The sequence below is a fragment of the Ceratotherium simum genome, chromosome 17 (assembly GCF_057802395.1).
Source record: "Ceratotherium simum simum isolate JZ-2026a chromosome 17, ASM5780239v1, whole genome shotgun sequence".
Taxonomy (NCBI): Eukaryota; Metazoa; Chordata; class Mammalia; order Perissodactyla; family Rhinocerotidae; genus Ceratotherium; species Ceratotherium simum.
This window is the reverse complement of record NC_141916.1, coordinates 23,713,935-23,739,921: the sequence shown is the minus strand read 5'-3', so window position 1 is coordinate 23,739,921 and position 25,987 is coordinate 23,713,935. Positions and strand designations below refer to the sequence as shown.

Here is a 25,987-nt window from a genome sequence, read left to right as displayed (position 1 = left end):
GGACAAAATTAAGCAAGAAGCACACTGTTCATCACACGGTGCAAGAACTAATGGACTTACTGCGATTAAGATCTGGGCACTGAGCAATAAATCCTTGGGGCATGACAAGCAATTGCACATCTTGCATTATACCCTGTATGTGAAAAATTTTAAAAGAGACATATTACTTTCATCTACCCAAATTATGTTCAACAGTCAAGTTCATGAAGAAAAATGTTACAGGATAAACTCACCAAAATCCCTAAATAAAATCTTTTTGAATACATGACTACTACGTCAAACCAAAAGGAAAGAAATACATCAGACAAAATAGATGATTACCCATGTACTCTCTTATTGATAATATTTTTAAAGCCTTAAGATTAAATGTCAAGATATAATTAAGAGGCAATAGTCATGTTGTTTTGAGAAGTTATTTTTAGTTAGCCGCTGAAGAAAGGTTTGAAAATGACCTTTAAAAATCAACCTGAAAACCACTTCTGGTTTCAGCAACAGTGAAACTGATACTAATTCTAAATTAACTGCAATCATCAAAGAGAAAAGGATAGAAAAACTGAGTCATGAGAGCAACGCTCATTTGAGCATTTTTCATTTTCCAGTTGGATCTTTTAAAACTAATTTCTCAACTTAGAAAAAGACAATAGATTCATTAAACAGCTGCAGCAGGACTTAATGATGAGTCCTTAGGAGTACAGAAAGTTTAGTATGAAATTTTTTAAAATGCCAGCTGGAAATGACCCATTTTACACAGAGGGCCACATCACATGTTTATAGGCACAATTTACATGCATCCTTAGTCATTAAGGTATAATTAGCTTCCAGCTTACTGAGATCTTAAAGCAAAGGCCAAATGGTAGCTCAAAAATGACCTCATCAGACACATTCCAGCTGTCCCTTTCATCAACCACCCCCTCTCTTCCTTCATCAACTTTATATATTTTCTTTAATTAATATTTCACTTTATACTTTTAAAAAATGCAAAAAGAATGTCTAATGACAGGGGGACAGTACCAACATATTATCAAGACAATTTGAATGTATCTACAAAGACTTACCAGTCAAATACTGGCCTATATCTTCTGCATGTTTAATCTGATTAATAGCATTGTATAAAAAGAGTGTCAATGTGAATGAGAAACATTTTAGTATACTGTGTGGCAATTGCTGGATCTGTTGTTTGCTTGGGATCTGAATTAAGGTGGCAACTTGTGTACAAACTCCTATCATTTGGAAGCAGCAACATAAAAATGAGGCGACCATGTACTGTTATATAGTTAGTGCACTGCACAAAAATTATGAGTTAAAGTTATGACTCCTGGAGTAGCATACATAATTGATGTGTGAGAAGGATTCTGAGGCTTCATGGGAAAGATTGCCATGATTAAATAGAGGAGAGACTTGGCAAGCACAGCACAAATTTGCCATCCCTTACGTGGGCAAAGAGCATTGATTTTTCAGGATTTGCAAGGATGGGATCAATTCCCCATGAATGGCTTTGGGCAAGTTACTTAACCTCTCTGAGCAGGTTTATGCTTAAGTAAAAGAGAGAAAAAAGACCTTGCATCAAGCTAGCAAGACTAGGATTCAATGGAACAACATATTGAAAGCACTTGGTTTCCAGCTAACAGACAGTTTAAGTAAGTTTGTAAAACACCTTTCGAGGATTACAAACCATGCTTAGAACACAATTTTAAAATTACCAGTACCTTCTCTACCTAGAAATCCATGAGTTGAATCACCTATCATTCCTTTATTTAACAACCATTTGCCAAGCCACTTCTGTATTACTGGCACTATCACAGTCACTGGGGGAAAAATGATTACACTATGGGCTTGTGCTCAAGCAGTTTTCCGGTCTTTATCTCTTCATCCTTAAAATACAGAAAGTTAAGTGGGATGTCTTTTAGATCCTCTACAATGATGAAATTCTATGGAGTGTGTCTCTAAGTAGACACTAAAGAAAAAGGTATAAATTATGACTGCTTTCTAGTTTTGGTAGATTTGTGCACACATATGTATTCTGTCTCACTTTCTGGAGTGCAAGGAGACCATGAATAATGAATACTGAAAAGTTTTCAATCCTCTATTATTAACATCCCTGTAAAAGTATCATCAGAGGTTATATTTCAATGGTAGGGAATTTATTTGTATAGTAACATTTTTAGATTTTTATTACTTTGACTATTTAATTTCAAGAATGATATGTTAACTGTCCTGATTGCAGCCTTGAGATCATCTCTGTACTGTCTAAAGATCAAACTCATTCAGGAAAAAACAGAAAATACTGTTGGCCAGCTAAACAAAACACGAGTGTAAAAAAAATAAAAATAGAAAGGAACACCAATAGAAAAAAACTATACAAGCAAATTCTTTTGTTTCATGCCATAAAAAGAAAAATGTACTTTTCCAAACTCATTAGAAAGCATTTACATTTACACTTTAAGCTCAGACTTTAGCCAAAAGATACCTTAAAATATCCGTGTGCGTTATTTCTCTGTCCCAGCCAAAACGTTGTGCCCAGAGGCAAGTCTGTGGAGGGCTTTTCCACCACTCTTTCATATATTCTGCAAAAAAGGAACATCAGATAAGCGATGTGAGTTAACAGTCATTTCTTGGAATCTTCCATTTCCTGAACTGAGAACATTTCACTTACTTATTGCAGTCAATGTGTAAAATCAAATGGGAGGCACTGATGGCTAAGGAGAGCTTGTGCCACTTATCATCAGCCAAAATGTAAGGAAACACTTCCGTGTGAGGGCGGTGACTGCCTGAGCGGTAATGCAGTCTCACTTCATTCCGATGGCCACTGCTTTCCAGTTCCAGGTACCTGCACAGAGAAGTAGAGCCATACAGGGTCCATTGAAAATAAAGTTCAAAAATTATTGACATGACCTCTGTCTCCAGAAAGATGGAGTAGATATGCTTTTCCTACTCCTCTAACTAAGTAAAACTAGATATTATATTATAAAACCAACATAAAAAGAGTCTGAAAGATGAAAAAAGGAGAGAAAACCAGCAAGGGACCTCAGGACCCAAGGAACAACACAGTAGTGTGTTTGCTGGCTTTTGTTTTTGCCTCATATATCTCAGACTTGAAGCCGAGGAAGCCAGCAACTTGGAAATATCAGTGGATACAAATTTAAACAGTCCCAACAGAAGCCTGCTCCCTCTAGCCAAAATACCAGAAAAGAGAAAGCGTAGCAAGACAAAAACTTTTAGAGAAGAACCACTCTATTCCAGCCAAACACCATAGGAAAAAAATGTGGCCCTATCCCCAACTATGCCAGCCAATGCAAAGTGGGGAACCTAGATTTCCACCTTCTTGAGGCAGAAATGAAGTTCTCAATACTTCTGCTAGGGTGGTGACAGAGAAGGCCAAGTAGACAGCCAAGTCAGTAATGAAGCCCCCCCAGGTCATGAGCAGAGACCACATGAGGAGGAGCCTGGGCTTCCACCCCTATCTCACAGTAACAAAGCACACTGCCCCCTCCCCACTGGGATGGCATCAGAGGAGGCCTAGCGGACAGTCAGGACTTTCATCATCACCCAGCAGCAATGAGACATCCCTACCACAGTGTCAGCAGAGACCATGTGGGGAGTTGGAACTTCCACTCCTACCCAGAAATAATAGGAGCTCCCCCTCAATTCTCAACAGAAGACAAGTGGGGAACCTCGTCCACCCGGAAGTAACAAGACAGCACCCTCCCATCCCCTGCCAGATCAGAGTCACAGAAAGCTAGCTAAAACAGGGAGTTTAAATAAGATCCAAGTCTCAGAACATGATACATAAATGCCCAGGTTTCAATCGAAAATCATATGCCATAGCAAGAACCAAAAAGATCTCAAATTTAATGAAAAAAGATAATCAAAAGATATCAACACCAAGATACTAGAGATGTTAGTATTATCTGACAAAGATTTTAAAGAAGCATTGATAAAAGCAAGAAATTATAGAACAACCTTGAAACAAATGAAAAAAATAGAAAGCCTCAGCAAAGAAGTAGAATAAGAACAAAGCAAATCTATACAGAAGAAACAAACGGAAGTTTTAGAACTGAAAAATACAATAACTGAAATAAAAAGCTCAACGGATGAGCTAAATAGTAGAATACAGAGGACCAAGAAAAGAATCAGCTAACTGGAAGACAGAACAAAAATTATCCAATCAGAACAATAGAGAGAAAATAGACTGAAAAGAAAAATGAGCAGAGTCTCAGAGACCTATGAGATTTTAAAAAAAAAATCTAACATTTGTATAATTAGAGTCCATAAAAGAGGAGAAAGAGGGTGAACTGAAAAAGTACTTGAAGAAATAATAGCTGAAAACCTCCCAAATTTGACAAGAGATGTAAACTCACAGATTCAAGACTCTAACCAAACCCCAAACCAGATAAACTCAAAATACTCATCATAATTCAACTTTTGAAAACTAAAACCAAAGAAAAAATATTGAATGCAGTCAGAAAAAATCAATACATTATGTAAAGGGAAACACATTTAGAATTATTAGTGGATTCCTCAACAGAAACAATGGAAGCCAGAAGGAAGTAGCACAGTATTTCACATGATGAAAGAAAAAGCTGTCAGCCCAGAATCCTATATCCAACAAAAATATCCTTCAGAAATGAAGAAATCAAGACAGTCTCAAATGAAGGAAAACTAAGATAATTTGAATCAAGTTTTAAACATAGATATGTTGTGTTTAAGGTACCTAATGAACACTCAAAGGCACATGTAGGGAGAATAGCTAGATCTACAACTCTGAGGTAGAGTGAGGTCCATAATAGAGATAGGAATTTGGGAGTTATAGGCATACAGATCATCTTGAAAGCCACGGAGGCACAGGGATTACCAAGGTAATTATTATAGATGAGAGAAGTACACGCTAATATTTTGAGGAGGGACCAGCAAAGGAAATCAATAAGTGTGGCTAGTGAGAATAGAGGGGAAAAAAGTGACAGTGGTGTCCCAAAGGCCTAGTGATGAAGAAGATGCCCCAGGAAAGAGGGAGTAATCAACTGCATCACCTGCCGCTAATAGGTCAAGCAAGATGAAGACTTCACCACTGGGTTGAGCAAAACAGAGGTGTCTGGTGACCCCAAAGCTATTTCAGAAAACCTTATAGGGAAGAAAGCCTGCTTGAAGTAGGCTCAAGAGACAATGGGCAGAGAGAAATAAGGGACATCAAGTACAGACATTTTGGAGAAATGGGAAGGTAGCTGCTGAAAAGACACATACTCAAGGGAGGTTTGTCTTTATTTTATTTATTTAATTTTTGTGTGAGGAAGATCAGCCCTGAGCTAACATCCATGCCAATCCTCCTCTTTTTGCTGAGGAAGACTGGCCCTGAGCTAACATCCATGCCGATCTTCCTCCACTTTATATGGGATGCCGCCACAGCATGGCCTGACAAGCAGTGCATTGGTGTGCGCCCAGGATCCAAACTCGGGCCGTCAGAAGCAGAGCGCCCGCACCTCACCGCTACGCCACGGGGCCGGCCTCCTGTCTTTATTTTAATTGGTAAGAAATGCTACACATGTTGAAATAGTGAATATCTGATAAAATACCAACTATCCACTCACAGAGGAATTATGATGCATCCATTTTCTGGAACACTATGCCTCTCTACAAAAGAATGAGGTTCTGACATGAAACAATGCTAACAATGTTTACCATTAAGTCAACAAACAAATGCAAGAAATGTTTACTATTAAGTAAACAAACAAAAAAAACTCTATAGAGTGCAGTTTTGTTTGACGAAACTGTGTGTGTGTGTGTGTGTGTGTGTGCATGTATCTGTTTAGAGAAAAAAAGATCAAGAAGGATACATACCAAGATGTTAACAGTAGTTACATCAGGGGAGTACAATTAGGGCGAAAGAATGTAAAGAACCTTCTCATGTATTTTTATATCCTTGAATTTTCTTAATTAATTATGTATTATTCTTTAATGTAATATATATATAGTAAAAATTCTATTTTAAGATAAAAAATAAACTAAGTAGTCAAGAATATAAATCACGTTTAGAACTTATTAAGAATAAACAAAACTCTAACTTGTTTGGGTTTTGATCCAAAAGACACAGCTACAGAATCCTTTATATATTATTATTTGACAATAAGTATTCATTATTTAATCAATTCAGCTAGTGAATTCTATAATGATAAAGAAGTGTTTGCATTTTTGGAAAAATAACATCAGCAACCACACTGCCCCATTGCTACATACCTGTCAGTTCCTAACACATTGAGGCAAGAACCCTATTGTTGCTGTCGGGTCTCATCCTCTAGATCTTATTAGAAATGTCACCTGTATTGAATTCCTAAACTTGAGGCACTAAAAGTAGTCTTTAATAACAATGAGGCTGACACTATGCCCTATAAACAAGAACAACCCTTCAGAAGTTAAATATTTTACCAAAAGTTACATTTTCATTAGCATATTCACTCAGTTTTTTAAAAAATGACATAGATATGTAAAACAAAAAAAATTTAGTAAAGAGAAAAATAATGATGTAAAACACTTAAAAGTGTGCCAAGCACATGGTTAGTATTCAACAAATATTAGCTCTCATTAAAAGAAGGGAAAACAGATTGAAAGGACTTGGTCCATATCTTCAACACCAGTCACTATTAAGATGTACAAAATCGGGGGCCAGCCCAGTGGCATAGCGGTTAAGTGCACGTGCTCCACTGCTGGCGGCCAGGGTTCGGATCCAGGGTGCGCACCAAGGCACCGCTTGTCAAGCCATGCTGTGGCAGCGTCCCATATAAAGTGGAGGAAGATAGGCACAGATGTTAGCCCAGGGCCAGTCTTCCTCAGCAAAAAGAGGAGGATTGGCATGGATATTAGCTCAAGGCTGATCTTCCTCACAAAAAAAAAAAAAAAAGATGTACAAAATTGTAGGAAGATGTAAAGTTACAGGAAAATATGATTATTGCATAATTATAAGTTAAAAAGGATTTGTAATGAACATTGCCTATTTTAATGAATCATTTTTCTAACAACAATCATATTGACTTCTGGAACTCCACTGTCTCCTACTGCGCGGTGTCTCAGTGGGAGGTAGGCCTGGCTCCTTCCCTTTCCCCCTGTGCCCTCCCCCGACTCAGGCTCAGCAGAGCAGAGTGGTTAAACAGCCAAGACCTAAAGCCTGACGGCTGGGTTCACATCCAGGTACCCCTCCTAGCCGTAGTAAGCTGCTTCACCTCTCTGAGCCTCATCCGGTTACTCAACTATTAAATGGAGTTACGAAATGTACCTCAAAGGACTTCTGTGAGGATTTAAATGAGTTAATTTAAGAAAGCACTCAGAACATTACTCAGCACATACAAAACACTGAGTAAAGATAATACACATTGGCTATCTTTTCCATTTCAAAAAGTGAAGAGGTCAAATCCTCCCTCTTCCTTCCCATGGTACAGCCAGGGGCAGGCCCATGACACACCTGAGCAATCAGACACTCTTTCTTGAGACTGGAATCTTGATGGAGCGCAGCAAGGAAGAAAGGGAGGAGGGACCTGCCTTGTGCCAGGGCAGCAGCATCCTGGTCAGCTATGTTAAGGTCACTCTGCATCTTGTTTCCTGTTTGCAGGCCCACCAAGGCACCGTTGGTTATTGGCCTGTTCCAAATTCTGGTGCCCCAGCCTCCCATCAGTTCTGTAAGCTGCCCTCCCACCCACCATCTCCAAAGTCACCTTACAACGAGGAACCCTAACTGATACATTACAACCATGACCATGGGGAAAATATATAACTGGAATAAAATGTATCAATATTTTTAAAAGCGATTGAGTGACAGAATTATGCGTGATTTTTAACCTTCTTTTTATTGTCCTTTATTTTCCCTTTTATCTTTAATAAGCATTCAGAACCTTAAATTAAAAATCACATTTAAATCCCAAGAAGATAATTTGTCACACTTGAACATATCATGTCTTCCTGATTTGTTATTCATAATTTTGAGAAGTAACTAAAATCAGAAATTAACTTCACCTTTTATAATAATTTATGCCTATGTTATTCAAATGTCCTTTGCATTGGCAGAAATATAAACTAATTTAAGATTAGGCTTCAGAGAAATAGGCAACAGTGGCAGGACATCATTCATTTTAACAACCTTCTTCATAACTCAGGATCAAAGGATAAAAATAAGGTCACATCTCATCTGACAAAAAGGTTGCACACAACATGAAATGAGAATTTTTCTGCTGCCTTAAATTAAACCTAAATAGAAAAATGATCAGATCATCTCAGTACATTAAGTTACAACCCAGTTGTAAATTAGGCACCTGAAGAAAAGCCACATGCACTTCTAGTGCCAAATATATCATTAGTGTAGCTCATGGATGGCACAACTGCAAAGGAGCTCAATGCATAGGCTTTGGAATTGACAACCCAGCTCAGCCTCTCACTACTATGACCCAAACTCTCATGCCTCAGTCTCCTCAACTGTAAAATGAGGATTCAGTGGGATAATCCATATAAAGCAGGGTGTCTGACACATAGTAAGCACTCAATCAATGGTAACTATTTTTATTATTTGCCAATAATCCTAATTAGGCATCATTTATAAAGTCCAGCCTCTTACAGCCAATTCTGAGAATAACAATCAATTTGAATACATTTTTTAAATGAAAGAATGCAGAAACCAGGAGCCAGAAGTTAGAGGCAAAAACAGGAGATTAATTCACTCTTACAGAAACTACTTGACAGCACTGGTATTATGGGGGCTCTAGTATATTCAACAAAATATGAAACGTGAAGTCCAGTGGTAGGGCCAAAATTATTGTGAATTAGGTGGCTTTGTTCATTTATTAGAGAAAATTGACTGTTTCACCTTGCCTCTTCCAGTGATTCTCTTAGATGTCGAGGGAGATGGGAGAGTGGGGAGAAAAAGGTGTATTTTTTGGCATCCCTCATTAGAATCATACTGATTATATTTTTATTTGTTTGTTTGTTTGTTAACGGTACTTGGTCATCAGCAAGGCAGTATAATGCAGCAATTGAAAAGGCCGCAGGGTCTTAATCCTGTCTCCATAGTTCACTAACTTGGCAAGTTAAAAATCTTCTCCAAGCCTCAGTTTCCTCCCCTATCAAATAAGGATAATAAGAGTTGTAAAAGTAACCTTACATGATTGTTTTAAGAATTCAATGAAATAAAAGTTGTAAGTGTTAACTTTGCACACTTCCTGATAAGGAGTAAGCACTCCATACACGTCATGATTATGATTTTTATTTCCTAATGACATTTTTATGCATGCTATTTAAACATCAGCAAGTTTTCAGAGTGGATTTTAACTTAAGCATGAATATCAGACAGAAAGCAATTTAATGAGGATATACCCAAATAACAATGCCTGAATCTCATCTATGATATTCCCACGAAATGGTCATCCAGTTTGTTTGAATTCACTCAGAGACCAACAATTCATGACTTCCTGAAGCGAGTCATTTCATTTTCATAAAACAAATACCTTCCTTATATTAAATCATAAAAAGAAAAGGTGTTTTTTTAAACTATGATTTATTATTCATTTATTCCAGCAAATATTTACTATGGGCACTGAGAATATGGCAATGAACAAGGCCAAATAACACTAAGCTTAGAGATGGTCAATAATAAACATATTATTACGTAAAAATTAAGTTTAGCCATTTCAAAACTAATGATAATAATAATGCTGTAAAAGTCTTGGTGCAAGAAAGGAAGGTAGCTAGATCAGAGAGGATAACAAAGCTTCTTCATGAATAATATAGCTAGGAGCCAAAATCATATCACCAAGGGGAAAGATCAGTAGCAAATGGAATGAATTCATGATTGAAGCCCTGGCATTGAACATGATGGCTTGAATAACAACCTCTCCATCTTATTACCCTACATAACTGAGTTTACAATAAAATATAAGGAAAAAAATGGCCACTCACAAAATAGAGATAATTTATTACTATTAATGATGAGGCCAGCAAGACACAAAGAAATTCTAAGAAGCAACACTTTGAGCTGTGATCCTGGAGGAGAGGAAGATTTAGTGGCAACATGTGTATTTTTAAAATATCAATTTGAGAAAGATCTTATACCAGGATGGAGAAAGCACAGATACGATAAAGCCCTGATAAGTGGGTACTCCACCACACAAGGGTATCCACGAGAGTCAAGGACTTGAAATAAGTCCTTGGATAAAGGGTAGTACCTACTTAATGCTAGACCCTCTCGTTACCCTCACTTAGTTGTGACTGAGACCGACCAGGTGGAAATTAGAGAAAGACTGGAGAGAAAGGATTCAAAGAAGTGGCAGACTCAAGGAAGATGAGTCTCCCCTATTTTAACAAAAATGAACACAAGAGCACACTGCCATAAGGTGGAGGAAGATCCGCCAGGGAATATGGACTGCTTTGACGATCTGAAAACGCACATACGCGAGTGTGTCAAAAACGTGAATTACAGATTTTACAAGGAGTTCACAGATTCCATGATGTCCGCTCATGGACTCCAAGCTAAATATTCCTGCCTTATAGGAAGAGCAAGCAGAATATGGCTACTTGTGAAAGATTTCACAACTTGGTTTTATATATGTATATAATTTTTCTGATATAAAATAATAGGTTATAATCAGACAAAAATTCAGAAAATACACAAAACATGAAGAAGAAAATGAAGACCACTAATGGTCCTGCTGGCAAGAGATGATCAATATTAACATTTTTGTATGTATCCTTTGCAGTCTTTTTCACTTAACCATACATTGTGAACATCTTTCCATGTCAATAAAAGTAAAGCTGCATCCTTTTTAATGGAAGCATGGTATTTCATAGTACAGCGGTACCATAATTTATTTAATATCCAATTTCCTAGTACTGTTTCCAGTTTTTCATTCTTAATAAAAACGTTTCAATACATGTTTCTTTGTGCTCTTGCACAATTACCTTCTTGGAATAAATTCTTAGAAAAAAATTGCTGGTTCAAATGGCATACACACTTCAAAAGAATTTGTTATATTCATTCATTCACTCATTCATTTATTCATTCAATATTTTTTGAATGCCTACTTTGTTCTAGGATCTGGGAATACAAAAGTGAACCAAAGAGATAAAAATGCCAACCCTCATCCAATTTATATTAAAATAAATAAGTAAAATATATCAAATAAATAGGTTACATGGTGATCAAATCTATGAAGAAAATTAAAGTAAGGAAGGAGGATAAGAAGTACAGTAAAGTGATATCTTCAGGGCCAGTCCCGGTGGCCTAGTGGTTAAGTTCAGTGCGCTCCGCTTCAGCAGCCCAGGTTCAGTTCCCAGGTGCAGACCTACACCATTCGTCAGTGGCCATGCTGCAGTGGTGGCTCACATACAAAGAGGAAGATTGGCAACAAATGTTAGCTCAGGGCAAATCTTCCTCAGCAAAAAGAGGAAGATCGGCAACAGATGTTAGCTCAGAGTGAACCTTCTTCAGCAAAAAAAATAAATGAATAAAAAATAAAAATAAATAAATAAAATAAAATAGGATGTTCAGGAAAAGCCCCATAGAAAAAGTGACATCTAGGGAAACCCTGAAAGAAGGTGATGACCCTGAGGCGGGAACCTGCCTGGCAAGTTCAAGGAATATCACTGAAGCCTGTGTGGCTAGCGTGGAATGAGGACGGGGCAGAATAGTAGGAAATTAGGTCGCAAAGGCAGGGAGGCAGATCATTTAGGGCCTTATGATCTAATAGGATGACTCTGGCTGCTGTAGGTAGAAAGCCATGAGAGGGTTTTTTGAATTGAGTTTTAATATGATCAACTTGACTGCAGTGTCAGAAATAGACTATATGGGAGGTTGCAAAAGCTAAAGCAAGGAGATGAGTCTGAAGGTTATTGCTTGGGGTGGCTTGGACCAGGGAAGATGGGCAAAAGGGTCAGACTCTGGAGATGTTTTCAAGGGAGCAATAAAGATTTTCTTAAGATTAAATGTGCAGTGTGAGAGACACAGAAATCAAGAAACACTTCAAGGTTGTTAGCGTGGGCAATTAGAAGAAAGTAGTTGCCATTTACTGAGATGGGGAAGTCTAAATGAAGAGCAAGTTTGAGGAAGAGGATGATGAGTTTGATTTCTGACATGCACCATTTGATATTCCAATTAAACATCCAAGTGAAGATGCAGGTGAGCTGTTGGATATACCAACCTGGAGTCCAAGGACCAAGACTAAGACAAGAGAAAAAATTAGGAAGTCATTGTTTCCTAGAGATGGGATTTAAAGCCTTTAGACAGGATGCGATCACCTAGGAACTGAGTGGACGTAACGAAGAAGTCTGAGCATTAAGCCTTAGGGTAGCCCTCCATTCAGACGTCAGGGGTGTGAGGAAGAAGGAGCCAGAAGACTGAGGAGCAAAACCAGCAGAGTGCAAGCTGTGAAAGCCAAGCAAAGCAAGTCTTTGGAAGGAGGGAATAACCAAAGTCCAACGGGAAGGGGACTCAGAATTGCAGAATGGACTTGGCAACACGGACATCAGTGGTGACTGTGACAAACGCTTTGTTAGCGAAGCAGAGAGCCAAAGCCTCATTAGAGTGGGCTCAATGAGGACCGAGAAGAGGGGAACTGGAGACCCCTAAAGGGAAACAGAGAAGGAGCAGGAGCTGAACAGGGAAGTGAGGTCAAGAAAGCGTTTTAGATTTGGGGATTTTTGTTTTGTTTCTGAGACTATAAATATTATAGCATATTTATATGCTTATGGAAATATCAAACAGAGAGAAAACAAAGTAATAATGCAAGAGCAGCAGGAGTGAATTCCTGGAGCAATGTCCTTGAGAGGGGATGCAACTTAATACGCAGCTGCAGTGGCTGGCCTTCGTTAGGGTCATGACACTAAACCTAAGTCAAAGGAGAGAAAGAAAAGAAAATATACCAGCAAAGATGCAGGTGGGTTGGTATGACAAGTGGGAGGAGCTTGTGGAAGCCCTCGTTTAATTACTTTTAGGACACAAAGTTTGCCAAGTGAGGATGAGGGAGGAGGTCTCAGAAGGGTAGGGAAAGGGGAAAGGTATAATATAGCCATACAGCAGGAGAGAGTGAATGGACTAGGAAAAGATGGCAGCATTAAGGGCGCTTTTGAGGTACGCAAGGATGCATTTAAAGAGATGAGTCAGCATGGTTGTGTTCCCCCACAGCCAAGTTCAGCTGCAAGAGTACAATCGAGGCAGAGAGATGGAGTTAACAGGGTTTCGGTTTTGCCAAACAAGTACCAAGTAAAACAGGACAAAGGAGATGACCATCTCTACATGAGAGAGATTCTAAAGTTGGACTGTGATTTAAACTGAAAAAGACAAAAATGAGCACATGTAGGTGAATGAGTGACAGTAAAAAGAGGGTACACTTACCGGATTGTAGGTTTTACGCAAATGTAGGAAATCATATTGCCAAATTCATCACTAGAGTCGTCAAATGCCAAGAGTATAACAGATGACTCATTTACCCACACATTTCATCAATAATGGCTATCACTGCTGTTCCATAAAATATGTGTGTATACATAGACACACACATTAATATTCCTGTATCCACCCACCTCACTAAAGCCTCATATTAATTATAACACAGCCTTTCAGTTATTCTTGTATGTTTATTATTAGACAATTTTAACAATTGCAAATATTCGGTTTAGAATATTTATATTCATATAACTATGAGAACCCCTACTTGGTCCTGGTATTTTATTCTTTTAATATAATTCTGGCATTCATTTGTTACTATTTTAATAAGAATGTTAGCATCTCTATTCATATATGAGATTGTCATATAATGAGTGTGTGTGTGTGTGTATGTGTGTGTGTTCCATCCTCAGATTTTGGAATCAGGATTAAAAGGCCTTGAGAAGTGAACTGAGCAACTTTCCTTTTCTTTTCCACACTCTGGAACAAATTACATTGCCTAAGTATTATCTGTTCCGTGAAGGTCTGAAAAACTCACATAAAAAATAATAATAATAAAGTCAGAGTCTGGTGACTTCAGGGTGAAAGGATGAAAGGATCTAATTCTTTGACAAATTTTTCTATTCCCTCTATTATTACTAGTAATTAGATTTTCTATATTATTTTTGAGTTGGTGTTCTAACTTATGTTTTCACAGAAAATCATTCATTACATCCAAACTTTCTAATCTATTAGCATAAGGCTGTACGTTAGTATTATTTTATATATTTCAAAAGGTCTAAACAAACATTAGCAAATATATTCTAGTGATATATAAAAAGAATAATACATCATAACTAAGTGGAATTTATATCAGAAACTTAAAGTTGGTTTAACATTTGAAAAACATTCAACGTAATTCACTACATATTAACAAAATAAGGGAGAAAAATTAAATGTCTAGCAGTTGCAGAAAATGCATTTCATAAAATTCAACATCCATGCATTACTTTTTTTAAATGCTGAGGAATAAAAGTGAAGTTCCTTTATATGAGATGGAGAATCTACAAATAAACAATAATAACCATAACTATGACAAACATCATACTTAATGGTGGAATATCAAAAGCTTTCCCCACCAGATTGGGAAGATAAAGATGTCAGCCAGCAACACCTTTATTCCATATTGAATTGTAGGTCCTAGCCGGTGCAATAAGATAGAAAAAAGCATTAAAAGTATGAGAATTAGAAAGAAAGAAATATCACTGTTATTGGTAGTCAACATTATAATGAATAGTAAATGAATTAATGAATAATAATGAATTAGAAATTAATTTTACAAGGTCACTGGGTAAAAGATCAATGTGCAAAATTCAATTGTATTGCTAACAAATAGAAAATGAAATTTAAAATGATGCCAATTAAAATAACATCAAAACATCACATACCCAGGAACAGATTTAACAGAAAACATGCCATAATTCTACAAAACAAACTATGAAACGTTACTGAGAGAAATTAAAGAATCTCTAAAAGAAATACATAAATCATCCCCAAAACTTATGTATAGATTTAATGAGATCCCAACCAAAAACCAAGCTAATTCTAAAATTACAAGAAAATGTGAAAAATGCAAGTATATTCCAGATAATCTTAAAGAAGAACAAAATTTGGAGGATTTACACTACCATATCTAAAATTATTATAAAACCACAGTAGTTAAAACTGTGCAATATTGGCACATAAATAAGAATGTGGATGAATGAAACCATAGATAATTTAGAAACAGGCCCATACAAATAAGGTCAGCTGATTATAGCAAAGGTGACTTTGCAATGCTAAGAGAAAATAGTGGTTCTTTCAAAAACACTGGGGAGCATTAATTGGATATCCATATAGGAAAAAAAAGATCTTTGCAATGATTTCCAGCTCATATTTATTCCCTATGAGTATAGGCTATGTACAATACTGTAAGATCCCCACTTTCTGAAAACTCAAGGCATAGATTTGGAGACTGGATTCATTCCACCCCTCTCCTGATGGCTTCTCCAAAGCTACTCTGTTGGAGCTAGTCCTTGCTCCAATGCAGAGATGTTAATGATATTTGAAAGGAAGAAGTATAACCCTTCCATAATCCTCTAAGTGGGCTTACACTGAAGTGTGGTAGGTTGAGAAAGGGTCACCTGCACTCTTTCCTTCTTTCTAAAACTTTTTCAACTTACTATTCCTTTATAATTTCTAACATCCTTCTAATTTCAGAAATGGTTGTACTTTTTTCTTTACAACTCAGATTAACATATTAGAGAAGAAAATTTGAATATTTTCATCATTTAAGTACTATAAGGATTAGCAGTCCTGTTTTGAAAGACTTTAAGGAGATGTCTGTGTATGTGTTTAATATACTTTAATATAGTTAAGTAATGAAATACATTTGATGCCAAGGGATTCATTAACTGAGGTATCATTTTATTTGAATTAAAAGATGAAACTCCTATCTAAGAGTTATTTTTAAAAGACCTATATAAAACATGAATTTCTTTCTCTAGTGAGTATATATGTTCTTCCACTTTTCTACAGAGAGGAAGTGGAGTGAATTATTCCTGGATCTGTGAAACCATCTGTGATGGGTGTTAGTGGTCAAGGAGGGTTAAAAAATATATAGAAATTACATTTTATACATAAAATTCTCAGAACACATCCACTTTTACGTGAAAGAATCTAAAAATATATAGACATAAGTAAATAGAACACAGTCAAGAAGGGAATAACATGCTTATTGAGGAATCATTACATTAGATACTTAATCATTTAATATACAGTCACGTTCCGCATAATGACATTTCAGTCAACAACTAACCACACATATGACGGTGGTCCCATAAGATTAGTACCATATAGCCTAGGTGTGTAGTAGGCAATACCATCTGGCTTTGTGTAAGTCCACTCTATGATGTTCGCACAACGATGAAATCTCCTAACAACATATTTCTCAAAACACATCCTGTCGTTAAGTGACACATGACTATACAAGACACTATGTACTTAATTTTACTTCAAAATATGGTTAATGTGTCACTTTTTATTTTCTGAATTTTGGTACTCAAGCTCTTTGTGAAAAAATAAAATAAAAGTCATCTTTTCTGGATGCAGTTTTACCTGTTAGAATGGCTTAAGTCAGTTCTTCCTGAAGGAAAAAACTTGGTAATCTCTTAAAATCCAACCTCTACATAAACTAAATATTATTGTGGTTTTAGATGAATTGAGATTTGTGTATGTGTATATGTATGCGTGTGTGTGTGTGTGTGTCTGTAACCAAGAGAATATACCAACGTTCTCTTCAATTTCCAGAAACTTAAGTGACTTTACAAGTATACTAAGATGTGCATGCAATTGCACTACTTCAAAGAACAAACAACAAACAATATTTTTTGGAAGAAAATGATATTCCCAGGATGGTAACTCTTCATCTTCACCATCACCTAAAAAATGATCCATGATGCTTTTAGAGATATATCCATCTGGAGTGACTAAGTGACTCCCAAAGACCCTCAGTGCCCTATGATTCCATGCAGTATTTTATCTGGTTTCAAATCTTCCTCTTAAGTTAACAATTGCTTTCCTGAGGTCCTAAAAATCAACAGAAATCCTTTAGGCCAATAGAGGTTGGCCTGTGTAGGAATTTTCAGCAGCTTTATATGTAAGACATTCTGAAACTACAGGCAGACAATAAAGGAAAAGCAGTGATGCATGTAAGACAGATAGAAGTTCTGGGCAGGCTGTATTTGAAAGAAAAGAATTAGTCACAGGGGAGAGTAAGCTGTCAACGCTGCACCACCTGTTTTCTGACATGCTTCTTCTATTGTTTAGAATAAATAAGAGCCAAGGAAGAGGGGAACAGGATTCATGGGTCACCCAGTGAGATGACACTTTGCTCTTAGTAAGACTATTACCCCAAGAGTTCACAATTGAAATGGGTACAGAACACCCCTAACTAGAGGAAATAGAACTAATCTGGCCCCAAATTCTATCTATTATGGAAATGTCAAAGAGGTAGGAAACTTATTTTTAAGTTTTAGCATAAACTTTTTATGGAGAGGCAATTAGAAACATTAAAAGAGAAAACATTTTCCCAATCATGCAGACCACGACAGCTTTATTTACACTGCATCAGCTTCAATAGGCCATGATGATGCTGTTGAAATAAAGAAGCAAATCGTAAGGAAGAGAATTTCTGGATAAAAATATTTAGGATAACAAAAAAGCCCAATAGACAAAAAATATATGATTGTTGTTTCAAAAGCAACAGAAAGCAAGAGAGTTAACCCTCTCAATAGAGTTCTTGTATTTTCAGCGAGGTAGAAAAGCCATTGTGCTGCTCTAAAACAAGCAGACAGAGAAGTTGTCAAGACAGTGGTTAGGAGAACGGGCTCTGGGGCCAAGCAGCATGGTTCAAATGCTTATTCTGCCACTTATTGTAACCTTGGACATGAGACTTAATCTCTCAGGGCCTCATTTCCTTACCTGTAAAATAGGGATCATAGTACCTACCTCCTAGATTGAGATGAGCATTGAATGAGATTAATCCATATAAGGTATTAAGAGGACTATCTAAAAAAAAAAAAAAAAAAAGAGGACTATCTGACACAGGGTAGGAACCTGATAAAGTGTTAATACTTACAATGCAGAGAAAACATTTCAATGCACCTAAGAAATCAGCTACCACAAACCCTGATATCCACAGATGCTCTGCACTTCTCATGCACTCACTACACAAATATCTATTAGCCATCTATATAGCAGGCACTGTACCAGGCACAGAGGATACGGGGGAAAGGAGACAAAGTCCAGGCCTTCAAAGAGCTTCCTATTTCATCATTTTCCTGAATTGACATTCCCCAGGATGATGATGTGCTCTAAATGTAGGCCTTTCTTTTTCATGTCTAGGACTCCTATATTTCTGCCAAATCGTTGTTTTACATCACCAGATATTTTTTATTGTTTTCATATTTATTAGTTCATATTACTCTACATTATTGAATCTACTTAGAAACGGAGAGCTTAAAAATAAGCACATTTTTTCTTAATGTGATTGAACAAACCTCCTACAATAGATCTTGAATTCTGATAAGTTGGAGGTTGGAAACATTTTGTCACGCATTTATTTCAGTTACTGGCTGATGGAAGACAATTAGATTTATTTTTTAAATGAAAGCATGCATTTTTAACCTATTAGAAATCGTCAAAAAATGAAAAGCCAGTAACTAAATGAAATGAAAATTGTGAAAAACTATGAACAAGACAGTCATAGCAGGCTATATGTAAAAGATTCTCAATAAAATTTGCCTCCAATATGTCTTATATACACTCTGATCTTGTTTTTGTAAAGGTCTGTGATATTTTATTTCAATAAACACAATACTGCATATATAAAGCTACCAAGAGAAATGTAGAAAAGCTAGGCAAATCACCTTTATGGAAATAAGATGTTATTTTCTTTGAATTCCATTCAGTATAAATGAATAATTTTGTTAAAGAAAAATATAGTAGTTAATTTAAAGAAGGCTTACACAGTGAATGCTGATATGTTCTTAAAATGAGATGCAAAAAAGTCTGAGTTACTATTTTTTAGGAGTATATTTTTATATGATATATACTCCAAGTTTTTGATAATACTAGAAAATGAATTTAAGAGTTAGAATGAGTTTCAATTTTCAATTTTATCATTTTATTCATGTCACTAACAAGCAATAGTATCTGATACAGGTGGGCATGTCAATGGATGTTAAGGAAAGTGAGTAAAGGTCTGATGAGGAACAGGATATTGGACTAAAATTGGAATAGCTCCCCATAATATACTAATCAAAATCAAAGGAGAGAAATAGTGGAGAACTTGGCAGATCCTCAACTTGACCAGGTGATCAAGGTTAACATCACCAGCAGTAAAACAGAGTGACACAGTGTACCACCAGATGTGATGTTCTAGAAGAGTCCACATCATTTCTGTGGTATTCCTAACAAGAATGCACGGCCTGTGTGATGAGGAAACATCAGATGGACTCAGCTTGAGGGTGAGCCTACAGAATGAAATGTCTATACTTCTAACACCATAAAAAATACCACAGACAGGAAAAGACTAGAACTGCTCCAGACTGAAGGAGATTATAAAATATGACAAGCAAATGCAACATGTGTTCTTAGATAGAATCTTGGACCAAGAAGTAAAGAGAGACATTATTTAGATAGCTGATGAAATTTGAATGGGATCTGAAGATTGGATGATATTGTGGTGTCAAGGTTGATCTCTTGATTGGAAGGTTGTATGTTGGCTATATAGGAGAGTGTCCTTGTTTTGAGAAAATATACACTAGAGTATTTAAAGCTGATGGAGCATATTATCAGTAAAAGGCATATTGGAATAAGAGCTAGAGGGTGATGGAGCTAATGAGCTAAAAATATTACCCATTAGGAATTTGATGAGATGAGATGTGTACTGTTCTTGTAATTTGTCTATAGGTTTAAAACTGTTTCAAAACAATTTATTAATTAAAAGCAAACATTAACCTGGGAAAACTCTTGCATATATGACTGACAGTGAGTTGACATCCTTAACATACAAAGAATTCCTACAAATAAGCAAGAAAAATAACAAAACTCCCATATAAAAATAGGAAAGGATATTTAGAAACCATTCATCAAGTCAGAGACACCAACAAATTACTAACAAATATAAGAAAAATGTACAAATCCACTAGTATTCAAAGAACAGTAAATTTTAGAAACAATGGCCATTTTTCAGATGTCATATTAGCAAAAAGTATTTAAATATAATGCTCGATGCTTCAAAGCGTGAGTGCGCACGCTCCGCTGCTGGCGGCCCGGGTTTGGATCCCGGGCGCGCACCGACACACGGCTTCCTCCGCCGTGCTCAGGCCGCGTCCCACATACAGCAACTAGAAGGATGTGCAGCTATGACATACAACTATCTACTGGGGCTTTGGGGGAAAAAAATAAATAAATGAAATTAAAAAAAAAAAAAAAAGCAGCAAGTCTAGTGCCCCGTGGTCGGCTGCTTTAAAAAAAAAAAAAAAAAAGTTTGAGTCATTTGCAAACCAAATTGTTTCCTTGCAGTTCACTCAAAATACATATCTTACTTCCCTTTTGGTGCCATTCAGGGCACTTTTACTGGCTAAATCAAATGGATTTAAGATGGAATATTCAGTAACTCATGTATTCTGTGATGCATTCAGCATCCTCAAGAATAATCAAACACAATTTTTACAACACCTAGAGTTTTAAATAACCAAAGGTTAAAGTACAAAGGCATGATGACAGCATGTCAATCACTTCCTTCTTTCAAAATGCTCAGTGGATAAAATGGCTGAAAAGAAGAGGCAAAATATGAATGACTTTTATTCAGCTGTTATGAAATACATCAATACATGGTTTCAACCACAAAAATATAAGACTCCTCCAAGGTCAATGGAACTCAAGTGTATACAGCAGCAAGAGAAATAAAATTTCTTAAGTAATGGAGATAACATAAACTCCGTTGTCAATAAGGACACCAAAATATTTCACATGGACTTTTTAAAATGGCCCATGTTTCACCATAACTAAAGGCAATAACAAAAAAAATTACAAATAAGCTGACTTCTATTTCCTGTCGCTTGATGATAAACTGCAGAAAGATCATTATAATTTTTGAATGAGCCCTTTGTGAAAAGATTTTAAGTGATTGATCAAAGGCCTCAAGAGCATTTGGGAAGTTTCACACTGATATCAGAAGACTAAAAGGAGAAGAGTTTTAATGCCAAAGAATTAAAATATATTACAACAATCCCTCAACATTCATCTTGGAAAAGATCACTGAAATGTCAGTGCATAGCCATGTATGGCAGATTAACAAAAGAGAATTAACTGAACTTTGATGGCGTCTTGAAAATTTTCTTATTATACTCTGAGTTGCATCCAAAGAATCCAACTGCCTCCCAAAGACAGAGAGAAAGCAATTTCAACACTATGGAAGATGTTACTTTTGACACAAAACAGAATCCATTTTTTCTGGTAATACAGTAACTTAAAAGTCTTATACAAATTAGAAAATATAATAGGAAAATTAAGATCCCACCCGAGTAACAGTAACCTATAAGGTTCCTGGGAATAAATCTAACAAAATACGTGTATGCCCTGTATGGAGATAATTATAAAGAAGACAAAAGAAGACATGGAAGAAACTGGACAGATAAGTCACATCCCTGGATAAAAAAAATGAATATCATAAAAATGTTAACTCAACACATATTAACCTATAAATGTGATGTAATTCCAATACAAATCCCAATGGGATTTCTTTCATAGAATTTACCGAATTGATCTAAAATTTATACCAAAGAATGAAGTTGCAAACATAGCAAAAAATTCTGAACGGAAAGAACAGAGACCCGAACTATTAGATAGCAAGTCTTATAAAACTACAGTAATTGGAGTAGTGTGGGATTGCTGCAGAGGTCACAAATAGATGAGTGGAACAGAATACAGGGCCCAGAAACAGACCTCAACATTGATGGAGATTTGGTATTTCATTTGGCATTTGGTATTTGACACTGGTACATCTGGCACTACAAATCTGTGAGAAGAGAATGAGTTGTTGGGTAAATGACGTTGGGACCACCAGCTTCCTCTGTTGGATTTGATATGAGATAAGTGTACCCAGATCTAAGCTCAAGACATCAATTTCTTTTTCTTATTAGGCAGGACAAAAAGATCAGTCATTAAACATAGTGGGGCAGATTAAGACGGAGTTAAATACAGATGTGCTATTGCCTCCTTTCCAGATCCCAATTAAAAGATCCATAGTAAACTAATCAACAGTATATGCACTAATGACTAGGCATGTAGTATTTGTTGCAGAACCAAACGTTGCACTGAAATAACCTGTCCTTCGCCGTGAGTCCATTGACACAAACTCTTCAACACCCAAAGAAGAATGTTCGATAGCATCAAGGACAGGTGAATTTCTTTCTTACTTCCCAACAATTGCCCAAAATCATGCTACATTTTGTTTTATTTTATATATTAGACCATGAATTTCTCATACAGGATATTTTAAATTTTCTTCTTTTTCTTGAATTTTCTAATTGGCTTTCTCTTTGTTTTTGGGAGGAGAAAATAATGTATTCTTTCTACACTATCTCATTAACACAATCTCATCTTTTAGAGATGAAAGTTATTATTTTGACTGCATATCAATTAAGAAAATTTAGTACGTCAAAAAATCACCATATGATGGATTGTAATTAGTATTTGGGTGGTGAACATGACATAATCTATGCAGAAATAGAAGTATAATGATGTAAAAAAGAAAAAGCACCATAAAGACTTAAAGGCAAATGAAAAACATAAATAATATGGAGTTAATACCCTCATTAAATGGAGCTCACTTAAATTAATAAGAAAATATAGAAAAATGGACAATGTATCTAAATAGGCTATTTACAAAAGAAGACATATGAATGGCTAATAAGCATATGAGAAAGTATTCAACCTCACCAACAAAGTGTTACTTTTCACCTATTAAATTGGCAAATTTTTTAAATCACTGTTGAAGGAAGTAGGGAAGTAGGTACTTCAAACTGCTCATGAGACTATTTCCTGAAATATATATTTGATATATGTATATATTCATAGCATGTAGAAAATTACACATACACCAAATTGGATAGGTATATCTATATCTACATCCAATATCATAAAATTTAGAAGCACATACACCCAGTGCACACAAAAATAGCCATACTGGCTGATTACAGTCAGGGTCCGTTCTAATTCATCACTCTCTCATTTTGATAGTTTAGTGCCTGTGCCACACAGGTTACTATATGTTTTGAATATCACCTGTGAATATACCAATATATTATATTTGAGCAGTTATTTTTAATTTTTTTGAATTTGCACTTAAAATGTGTACACTGAAAAATTGTACTCATATTTTAAAAATATGTTTATGTAAGCGTATTACTGGTACAAAAATAGACTGATGAAACAGAACAGAGAGCCAAGAAATGAATTTTAACATAAATATAAGATTTCATTTATGATAAGGGGAGGAGTTTCAAAAGCGGGGAGGAGGAAGAGTTAAATAAATGATTCCGGAATAACTAGTTATCTGTTTGAAAACAATGTTTAGAGCCTCATTTCCTTTTTTTTTTTTTTTTGGTGGAGAAGATTAGCCCTGAGCTAACATCCATTGCCAATCCTCCTCTTTTTGCTGAGGAAGATTGGCCCTGGGCTAACATCCATGCCCATCTTCCTCTACTTTATATGGGAGGCCACCACAGCATGGCTTGATAAGTGGTACGTGGGTCCACACCCAGGATCCGAACCTGTGAACCCAGGGCCGCCAAAGCGGAGCACGTGAACTTAACCACTATGCCACCAGGCCGGCCCCATAGAGCCTCATTTCTTATTTACACTAAAATAAATTTCAGATGACTTCAAGCATTAGATGAAAAGGAAACCATAAAAAATATTTTTCATAAAAGGAAGACTGGGGCCAGCCCGGTGGTGTAGCGGTTAAGTTCGCATGCTCCACTTCAGTGGCCTAGGGTTCATGGGTTTGGATCCCGGGCACAGATCTACACAGCACTCACCAAGCCATGCCGTGGAGGCACCACACATACAAAATAGAGGAAGATTGGCATGGATGTTAGCTCAGGGACAATCTTCCTCACCAAAAAAAAAAAAAAAAGGAAGACTACCCGAACCTGACCTCGGGGTAAGAAAAGCCACTTTTAAACAAATAATCTACAAGGAAGAAATTAATTAAAATAACAGTTAGATAACAGACACACACATGAGTGAGAACAGAACTCTAGAGATAAGGTTTGGGTGAAAAGCCTGGCTCTGCACTTTTACTAAGTATGATAACTTAGTTAACCTCTGTGCCTAAGTTATCTCACCCGTGAAATGGAGGTAATAATAGTTGCTACCTCACAGGACTGTTGTGAGGACCAAATGGGATAATGCATTAAATAAGGATAAATGAATTTATTTTAGCTCAAGGATATAAAAAACACAACACATCAAATTAATGGGCAGCAGACAAAACAGAAAAAAATAATTATGCAAAGTTAAGGAAGCATGACATATAAGAGGTTGGTTATTAGCCAAAATTATATCAAGAACTCATAAAACCATTAAAACAAGACTTAATAGAAAAATAATGTCTATAAAAAGAATGTATATGGACAGCAAAATTATTTTTTAAAGTTCAACCTCTCTAGCAATCAGAGAAAAAGCAAGATACTCACAATTCCCAACTCAAAATGGAAAAAATTTAATGTGATAATGCTCAGCTTTACCCAAGATACAGTGAAACTCACATTCTCATACTTGGTTTGTGGAACTTCACATTGGTACAAGCTTTCTTTAGGGTAATTAGACAAAGGGTATGAAAAAAAACTTTAAGAAATACACAAAAAAACTACTATACCCAGTTACCCAACAAACTGCATTTCTTGGAATTTGTCCTAAAGAAATGATCAGAGATTGAGCACATACTACATACCAGACACAGTGCTTGTTGGCTTAATTATAATTCTGAAAAACTGGATATAATCTAAATGTCCAAAAATAGAAGGTCAATAAAATAAATTACAGAATATCAATATGATAAATATCATGAAACCAATGAACATTTTAGAAATATATTTACTGACACTGGAAAATGAATGTGATATATTTTATCTATTTTGAATGATCACATGCTCTCCAATTTTACACATCTAAAAAGATTAGAAAAAAATAACATGTTAACTGTGGTTATTCTGGTAAAGTGATTAAGATTTTGCTTTTTCTTTTATATTCTCATATTTTTCAAATATTGTACAGTGAATATGGATTACGTACAAAATTAGAAATGTTGTATATGCTGCTTTAAAAAATACAGCAAGCGGAGAGAGGAGACAGGAAACTTACCCTCACAATATGGCATCAACCTTAAAACAACCCCCAAAATTAGGTATTAATGGTCTTTTTTGAGAAATTGGGATTCAAAGAGGGAAAAGGACTTTCTCAGAGTTATTGCACAAGGAACTAGTAAAGTTTGAACTGACTCAACTCAACTCATTTTGGCTACAAGCCCTTGCTCTGTCCAATGCACCAGGCAGAGCTACCCAAGCATATAGTACGTACCCAACAAATGTCTATAGAGTGATTTATCAGTGCTAGGCCAATACGAGCTCGGTGAACAGCCAGAATCATAGCATAATCTATGAACAACTACAGTTCTTGCTTGCATCAGGGACCATGTGTTTCAATTCTGAACACCCAGGGCTTTGCACCTGTCTGAAGGACCTTAAATGTTTTCTGAACAAATGAACAAATGCATAAAAAATATCTTCTCTTTTCAAAAGGATTTTCAAATAAATTCTATAGTCACTGTATTTACAAATAATAAAAACATTAGTTTCTTTGACAAAACATAACCTTCTCTTAAAGTCTTTTTTAAAGATAGAAACCTCAGAGTTTTGAAAAGGTTTAGACTTTGCTTTTAGCAAGCACATCACACTAGCTGCTAAGGAGAACCTGTATTTATGCTTA

The 25,987-nt window shown here is 36.1% G+C and overlaps 1 protein-coding gene across 4 annotated transcripts in view; it reads right to left on the bottom strand.

Annotated features, from left to right (window-relative positions):
* NELL2 (neural EGFL like 2) overlaps positions 1–25,987 on the bottom strand; it is a 352,025-nt gene that overhangs the window by 214,028 nt on the left and 112,010 nt on the right. For all 4 annotated transcript variants that reach the window (XM_087442529.1, XM_087442528.1, XM_004428919.3 and 1 more), the window contains exons 5-7: positions 2,654–2,827; positions 2,468–2,564; positions 61–133 (exon numbers count right to left, since the gene is read on the bottom strand). In XM_087442529.1, the coding sequence (XP_087298655.1) occupies positions 61–133; positions 2,468–2,564; positions 2,654–2,827 (344 nt within the window). The remainder of the gene's footprint in view (positions 1–60; positions 134–2,467; positions 2,565–2,653; positions 2,828–25,987) is intronic.